The sequence below is a fragment of the Aphelocoma coerulescens genome (assembly GCF_041296385.1).
Source record: "Aphelocoma coerulescens isolate FSJ_1873_10779 chromosome Z unlocalized genomic scaffold, UR_Acoe_1.0 ChrZ, whole genome shotgun sequence".
NCBI classification, from domain to species: Eukaryota; Metazoa; Chordata; class Aves; order Passeriformes; family Corvidae; genus Aphelocoma; species Aphelocoma coerulescens.
Genome location: NW_027184085.1, coordinates 1,109,032 through 1,117,500, shown reverse-complemented (window position 1 = coordinate 1,117,500; position 8,469 = coordinate 1,109,032). Strand labels below are relative to the sequence as shown.

General features: G+C 46.8%; 1 protein-coding gene across 1 annotated transcript in view; it reads right to left on the bottom strand.

Annotated features, from left to right (window-relative positions):
* The window catches only part of TCF4 (transcription factor 4), an 82,873-nt gene extending 75,006 nt beyond the window's left edge, over positions 1-7,867 (bottom strand). Inside the window, exons 1-3 of the mRNA XM_069001513.1 lie at positions 7,825-7,867; positions 7,204-7,295; positions 5,535-5,607 (exon numbers count right to left, since the gene is read on the bottom strand). Coding sequence (XP_068857614.1) covers positions 5,535-5,607; positions 7,204-7,275 — 145 coding nt within the window. The 5' untranslated portion in view covers positions 7,276-7,295; positions 7,825-7,867. The remainder of the gene's footprint in view (positions 1-5,534; positions 5,608-7,203; positions 7,296-7,824) is intronic.
* Positions 7,868-8,469: the final 602 nt, after the last annotated feature.

The following is an 8,469-nucleotide window of genomic DNA, read 5'->3' as shown; positions in this document are numbered from 1 at the left end:
TTTACCATGAGGAATAAATGTTTGAGCTGTAAAGCTTCCAAAATGACTTTGTTTATCAGAGCAGATGAAGGAAAAAAAAGCAAAAGGAATAATTTGAAGCTCAAAGCAAAACTGTTTATAGGACAGCTTTTAGTGCTCCAAGATTCCAGAGAGATTTCAGCAATTAACAGCATAAACTTCCATAACTTAAATCTGTTCTATATGTTCATGTGGTTTAGTTGTTCCTGTGTTATTTAAGTTATTCCCCGTTACAATACTACAAGAGATTTGCTGATCCTGTCAAAAAAACATCAAGCAGCTTCTTCACAACATTCCTAGCATCCCAAAACAGAGGCTTAAATCCTTTGACTTCCTACATAAGGAAAATATCCAAGTAATTCCCAAATTCTCTTTAAATAATGGGGAGGGGGGGGAGATAAAAAAATCAAATCACTTTATTTCTGCAGTAGCCAAAAAATAAGTGATGAAAGATGAAAATTTGGTGTTCCCAGGATTATTTGTGCCTATTTCATGTTCCTTGGGAATTCAGGCCGTGGAAGCCACTTTTGCCTCTGAAAAAAATCCATATGAATTTGGGAGTGGCACGAGTACAAATCCAATGGGAAGAAGCCAAATTGTACCTCACATGTTTTTTTTCCCCTGAGCAAGCTTTGTACTCCCACTGAACTCCGAGCCAGGCCTAAGCTCCCTCGTTTAACAGATACACTTTGTTCCCAGATCTAGGGAATAATGTGAACCATCATTCCTGTTCCTGCTAAACTTGGCAAGGGCAGGCACAGTGTCCCCATACTGGGTGACATTTGGCTGGATGCGGCCCCGGAGCGGTTCAGTCGCTCCGACAGGGAATTCTGAATTATTAAATATACTCCGGAGCCGTGACAAGGTAACATGGAACGAGGATGACAAAAAGCACCTAAAAATCCCCATCTCCATTATCCAACAGGAATGACTGAGCTGGGTTTATCTGTTTAATTACCACGACAGGCCCGCAGCTCCCAGATTTAAACAGCTGAGGGACTGAAGGTGGCTGCAGCTCCAGAGCGTCCTTTGCAGGCCACGCTCAGTTTGCTCCTGCGAGTAAGATCCAGGGTTTCTGCTCTGGAACTCAATATCCCACTCCTCCTCCAACTGTGCTCCGGGCTGGCTCGGGCCAATTCCAAATCCCAGAGCGTGGGTCTCTCGCTGCCCCCACGGAAGTGGCTGGGATAGGGCTCGGAAGGGAGGAGGATCCCGAGTAAACATAGCTGGAAGGATGGGAGGTAACAGCATTCCTCTTCTTCTTAATCATAATTACGAAACATTAGGGATGGAAAACAGGGAAGCTGTTTTGTGGAGCTACGGAGTTTTCACCAGGGAAAACCCAGGAGGAATATGACCCAGGCAGCCGGGGCCGGAGGGTCCTCCGGCACTCCGGAGCCCTGGAATGCTGCCTGGCAAAGGTGGGAACGCGGGGCGACGCAGGCCAAGCCAACACCCAAACTCCAGCACCATTTTCCCTCTATTCCGACAGATCCCATGAAAAACGGGGGCTCCCCTACGCAGCCACGGATGGAACCGCAGCAGCTCCAGACCTGCTGCACCACTTCCTTTTTAAAAGCAGGTTTTTAGTCAAAAATTCCTCTTTTGGGTTTTTTTTCTCCCCTTTTTTATCCTTTCGAATGGCATTTCTGCATGCTAAGCCCCAAACACATCCCTTGCTTCCCAAATCCTCCCTGGCACACGCACTATTCCTACTGAGAGCAGCGGGAGCCATGCAGGCATCCCAGGTGTGCCTCACCTGAGCAGCTCCAAAACATCTTCCGGAGAAAGCATGAATTTAATCCCATTTTTTTGATGATCAAACAATAATAACAAAATCCTGCAGCTTTCCCACCAGGCCACACTCCAAAACCAGACTGCATTTATAAAAACCCCACAATATTTGTTACAATTTCCTCACAGAACATCCCAAATAAAAAACCAAGGAATTTAAACCATGCTGGATTTGTGATTCCCTCGTTAGAGATGTATTAATTTGTTGCTCTAATGCAGGCCAAGCCCTAATCAAACTAATGGCAAAATGAAAAGCGAGGATTTAAATCCTTTAAAGAGACTTTGCTTGATTTGGTCAGGCAAAGACTGGAGATTTTTCCCTTTTTTCTGGGCCATGGAAATGGCCAATGATAAAAATTCCGGTTTTCTCTGATTCTGCTCCCACCCACACGCTATTCAAACAGCTACAGAGTGGGCAATCCAGAACAGATGCTCCCAAACGGAGGTAAAATTCCAGCCTTTAAATAGAAGGAGCAGAAATTGAACGGAATCAGGAAGATGTGGGCTTTGATTAACAGATAAAAAACCGAAATATGTCAAATGTGACAGACCCAGGGAATTCTTGGGGGAAAAGCTGCTTCAAAATCCGATCCCCAGCAATCATCTCTTCATTTTATAGTGCCTCACACTTAAATGAGGATAAATTTCAGATAAATTTACTATGGAAGCGATTGCAAACTCCTCCCAAAATTTTAGGAGATGTGAGAAAATGAATTTTATTTTGGCAACTGTCCTAAAAAAAGGGCAAACAAAGCAGGAAAAATAAAAAGCAACCCCCCACTTCAGCCCAATGAATGTGCATTGTTCAATTGAAGTAACAGCTATTAAATCACTTTCCAAATACGACCTAAATTGGAGGGAACTCCAGGGGAGTGAGTTTGCTTCCCAATCCCTCCAGTCTCCCCCAGTTCTCCCAGTGCAGGTCAGAGGCTGCAGCCTTGGTTCAGTGCTCTGTGCCGAACACCTGCAAACATCAAACAGAAACTCCTGGTCCTTTCCTGGGCTGACAAAAGCCTTTCATGTGAAAAATGCTCCCTGGGAATGTCACGGCTGGAGCTCAGGTTACATTCCTTTCTCCCTCGAAGCCCTCCCCGCTTTGGAACATGGGGAGAAGCCATGTTTGTGGAATTCAGGATTCAAAGGCAACGGGGCTTTACTTTCTTTTCCCTCGCTCGTTGCAAATCACAACACAGCATCATGGATTAGCTAAGGAAAAAGCCACTGGGATGACTTTAAGCAGGAATTATTCCCACACTTCCTAAAGTCCAGTTAGTTTCACTTCCCCGCTTGGGATTACTTTGGGGGGCCTGTTTGGTTTTTTTTAATCTCTATTTTCTCCCCTCTATAAGAGAAGTTTGGGGTTAATGCAGAGAGAATCTCAATAAATCTGTTTTTAAAGAGGAATATTTAAAGGTCAGCTCAAACTTCAGAGGGAGAACTTCCAGGAGGAAAAGCAGTATACAGCCCGCTCACCGAAATTCCCCGTTAGCCATCTGCATAATTAGAGTAACAGACTATGTCTGCTATTATTCTTGGGGCTGCCTTTAATCCTGCCACAGAAAGAGTCTCTTGGAGCAGTATCCAGGTATCCTCCGATCCAATCCCAATTTCCCAAGCCCCGGCTCCTCGCACCCCTGCCCAGGCAAACAATAGCCACCAACTCCATCCTCAGGCCGCACATCCACCCCTCTGCCCGGGAGCAGCTGGGGAAATTCACCCCCAACTTTCTGGGAAGCACCAAGCACTCGCTGCAAAATTCCCAAAATTAACCAAGCAACAGATATTCCAAGTGGAAAATTCCCTTGATTTTCCCTTCCAGAGGCACCCTTTGCTGCCATTGTGCAGGCAACCACCAATGCACGGCACCCGCCGCTTCACCAAGCTTTTCCTTCATCCTCCACCACTAGACACCGGTGCAGTCAGAGAATTCTCTTGGAATTCTGTCTGCGGGAGAGTTCAGGTGTTGTTTTAAGTGGTCTTTATCTCCTTATTCCTAACTTCCTGCAGCTCATTAAATCATCCTCCTGGCTACACTGATGCGTCAAAATCCCTCCGATACTTTCAGCTTTCAGGACAATAAAACACAATTTAATCACTCCCTGCTCCGATTTTGTCCTCCTGATCCAAATGACTCCGGAGATGAGGTTTAGGAGGAATTATTAAATATAACTCTGGAGTCATTTGCTGTCAGCCCAAGTGGTGGTTGCTGCATGGACTGGGCTCTGAGCATGACAAATTGATTTGTCTGGCACAACCACTCCGCGCTCCTCTCCACTGAAAACAAATAGAGTGGAGATTTTAGATCCGGCTACATCGCTTCAAAAATTATGTCAGGAAAGGACAAAAACTGGGAGCCAAACCTATAGCTCATGTTTGGAAAGTTACCCCAGCCCAAGAGCAAAATTCTCCAAGTTGCTATAATCACAATATAAACAAGTTTGTGAAGCTACAACAAACCCAGGTTGTTATTTTTAAAGTCTAAATAGAATAAAAGGAACAAAGTAAGTGTTCAGGTGGAAATTCAGCTGAAAAAAAACAGACCAACTTCCAAGTGGAAATCCTGCTCTGGAAATAAAAAGCCGACTGATGTCCCCGTGCATTTAATAAAATACTGAATAAAGAGAAGAGGTGTCTTGAATTGAGATAAAACCTGCAAATATCAGGCATGCAACTCTCTGGAGTGAGGGGTTTCTCTGTGGATTTCCAGGGAAGCCTTGCCCAAATTCCCCCCGATTCAGAGCCGGATCCGGGTACAACAATACACCGGCCGGTGTGCTGGCATGTGGAATTGTCTGGGAATTGAAAACACTGCAACTCCCCACCTGTACATGGAGGCAAGGAAATGCAACTCCATCCCAGAGCAAGGAAATGTGCAGCAGGCATCTCTGGGAGTTCTCCTTCTCATCTGTCAGGCACATAAAAGCCTCTCTATAAACTTGAGTTGCCAGACAATTATTGTCCACACATGTTCTACTGCAGAGAGCTCCGAGACTGCTTTTGTCATCCCACCCCTGTTTTTAGGGAATGCAGGAGATGCCCATCAGTCCTACCACAGCCAAAGGAACAAATCGTCCACCTAAATTGCAGGAAACTCTTCCAAAACACTCCCATGTTTAAAAACAAAATGCCCTGACTTTAAGTAGCAAAAGAAACTCACCTGAAGATTTTAATTCCCAAAAAATATTCCATCAGCAAACAGCACTCTCTAATCCTAAAGACTTCTTTTCCTGGTGCTTATCCTCGGATACTTGTTTTATTTATTTAACTGCAACAGCCTTTGATTCTGCTTCAATTCTAATGCACAAAATTCATTTGCACACGAGAGGTTTTGACTATCGCCCCTGACAGACAAAGAGAGGCTTTGGAATTGGAAATAAAAAATTCTCCAAGGCTCAAATTACTAGAGGAAAAAGATAAATCTACTGTAAAACTAGAGCAATTTTCAGCAATGATTACACAGAAGAGAAGTCCAGGCGTTTTTAAAAAATCAGAAATGTGTGGCAGTACTCTAAAAACCTCCCAGGCTTGTGGAAATAATAATAATAACAATAATAATAATAATAAAAATCAGAGTAAGAATAACCAGTGCTTAGGAATAATTCCGCTGCAATCCCAACGAATCTGCTCCCCACAAGAGATTAAAGCACCACAACAAAGGTAATGCCTATGGATAAATAAATCCCAACGTTTTCACTACGGATGGAACAAAAAACAGTACATACTTGAGCCAGTAAAATGTCCACTTGCCAAGGAAGTTGGTCCATTTTTCCCACTGCTCACAGGAGGTGAAAACATCTAAAAAAAACAAAGAGGCATTACTAGTGCAAAACAAGCAATTCCCGAGTCCACTGGCAGTCCAAAGTTCCTTGCACGTTCCTTAGGAGTTTCTCTCCCCCGAACCATCATCCCCCACAGCCCTGCAAAGGCGTCCAGATTCCTTCCAGCCCCCACCGCCCCTCGCCACCAGCATCCCGCTTTTATTAGGCTCATTAGCTTCCCAATCTGCCCTTCCCGAAGCCTTTGAGCCATGCCAGTGCCCAGCAGTTCTCCAGGCTGGGAAGCGGGGCTTGCTCCCCTCTCCCCGCCGACAAAGGCAGAAAAAGTTGGGATGGGTCGCAACCTTGGTCATCAGCGTAGCAACGTCCATTTCCATCCCGCTCCAGGATTTGCCTGGCATGTGGGAACCCAAATAATAATAATCCAAAGTGCCACCTGCCCTAAATTCTCATTCCGTCTCTCCCACCGAGCAATTGGAAGCCAGGCTCGCTCCTCGCCCCCTCTCCCTCCCTCTCGCGCTCCTCTCTCTCTTCCCAGCGTTTATTTCGACCCTAATTGGTTTCTCCCTTCTCCGACGTGTCTAGTGGATAATACGCACCTTCCCTGAGTCAGAGCCTGCAAAAAGCCAAGGAACAAATGGGAAAAGTGCACCAACAAGCAGAGAGGGGGCTGCGAAGCTGCCGCAGGCTACGATTCCTGGCCAAACTTCCCCAAGCCATCCCTCGCAAGCCGAGGCTGGAGCAGCAGCACCAGCCTGGAGCACACAGGGGAACGGGGGGGCCTTGCTGGGCTTTAGGAGCAGACCTGCATCTCCGAGCAAAAGCTCTTCCCTAAAATAAATAACTAAGTGGATAGAGAGATATTCCTGACATATTGGGGGGAAGGGAGGGGATGGGGAGAGGAAGGAAGGGGCTGGAGGGGGAGGGGGAGCCTGACAAAACTAGACAAGTGCACGCGTCCGGCGGAACGTTCGGCCTCCAAACCAGCCCAGGGGGCAAAAAATCCCTCTTTCCTTCAAAAATCACTCCCAAATCCTAGCTAGGGCAGGTAGGAGAAGGTTGGAGCAGTTTTAATGCCAGCAGAAGCCATAGGAGATTTCAGGGAAAACTTTAAACTGAGACAGTCGTGGATTTCTTTGCACTTTCCATGTGCCAAAATCGAAACAAGGGAAGAACCGAAAGGAGAATATCAGCGACTCATTAGCAATTAATTAGATCATGTGCCAACAATGCTCGAAAATCTAAAGCACAATAAAAGTGCAATATTGGTATGATGGAATTATGAGAAATGGTCAGGTTTTGGGGCATTTCTTTTGGCAGGAATGATTTGAGCCGTCCGAGACATGAAACCAAGCTGCGAACGCGCCTGCATCTCCCATCACACACAATCAGAAAGACTAAAAATACTCAGTTTGGATTTTTTTTTAAGCGAAAAAAATATTTACCATGCTTCTAGCTGCTGATTAAAAATTGCCCAATGTACTTAGAGCACAGTTTGGGGTTGGTTTTGTTGCTTTAGGGTTTTTTTTGGCTGGATTTTTTTTTTGTTAACAGAGCAGCTAGAAGATATTATTTTTTTTTACAGCTGTTGCTAATTTCCACCGTTGTTTCTTACCGCACTGAAATCCAGTAAATCACTCAGTTCTTTGTCCGTCCCTAAGGCAGCCATTCGCTGTTGGTGATGCATTTTAGCAAAATCACACAAACCTAGAAACATGGAAATAACCGCAATCAGAAATCCCGAGCCTTGCAGGAAACACAGTCGGATTTTGCTTTTTCAAGGGGGGTCGGGGGGTGGGTGGTTGAGAAGAAGAAGGGAGGGAAAAAAAGATGGAGGGGCAGCAAAAAAAAAAACAACAACAAGAAAAAAAAAAAGCGATATTGTATTTCCAAAGAGGCGAGCGAAACCCGGGAACATCCACTCTTAAACCCAAATCCGGAGGAGAGAAAAAAAGGCAAAGCCTCGCTCCCGGAGCATCATTTATGCAACAGGAGGTTCAGCGAGGAATGAATGAGGATCCCAGAGAAGAAACTACAGCCATCCGCTCCCAACTTTTTCCCTTCTCCTTCTTCCACGCAAAGTAGCGTTTGGAGGCAGAAACGGCAAAGAGCGAGGAGGAAAAAAAAGCCACGGCGAGATGCGAAGTGCAGGTTCCGGGGGCGGGGGGGCAGCGGGGGACAATTAGCCCCGATTCCTAATTTGCGGAGAGGAGGGGGGGATAAGGCCGACAACAACCCGGGAGCGGCTCGGGCCTGTGCGGAGGCAGCGCCCGGGGGGAGGGGAGCCGAGGGAAGGGAAGGGAAGAGGGAAGGGGCGCGGAGCCCAGCCCAGCGCAGCGGCCCCGACCCCGCCGAGCCCCGGCGCCGCCTCCGTACCCGCCGCCGCCGCTCATGGAGCTCCGCGCTCGGCTCCCGCCCGCTCCCGCCGCACTTTTCCAAGGATTCCACGTTGGATTCGCCCAGCTCGCGCACACACATGGCGAAGCGCGTTTATACGGGGCCGCGGACGCACGTGACGCGGGCACTTGGCCGAAAGGAACAATATTTTTTTCCCCCTTGGATTACCCGTTCCCTTCGTCTTCTTATTTTTTATATTATTTATCTATAATCCTTGCTTTGTTTTGGTTGGTTTACTCCCGCCCCCCGGCTCAATCCCAACGCCCAGCTTTCCCATTTTCCCAGAGCATCACTGCGAAGTTCGCAAAGCAGCCCCTTGGATTTACGCGCAAGTTTTTGGGGATGCTGCCAGCCCCCCCGTCCCCTTACCCTCCCTTCTTCCTTCATCCCCTCTGCCACTTTTATTCCATATTTTCCTCTCGCAGGCCAGACACCACTAAAAAGAACTCCCTGGAGTTCATTTTCCGGTAGGAAATAAAGCAGC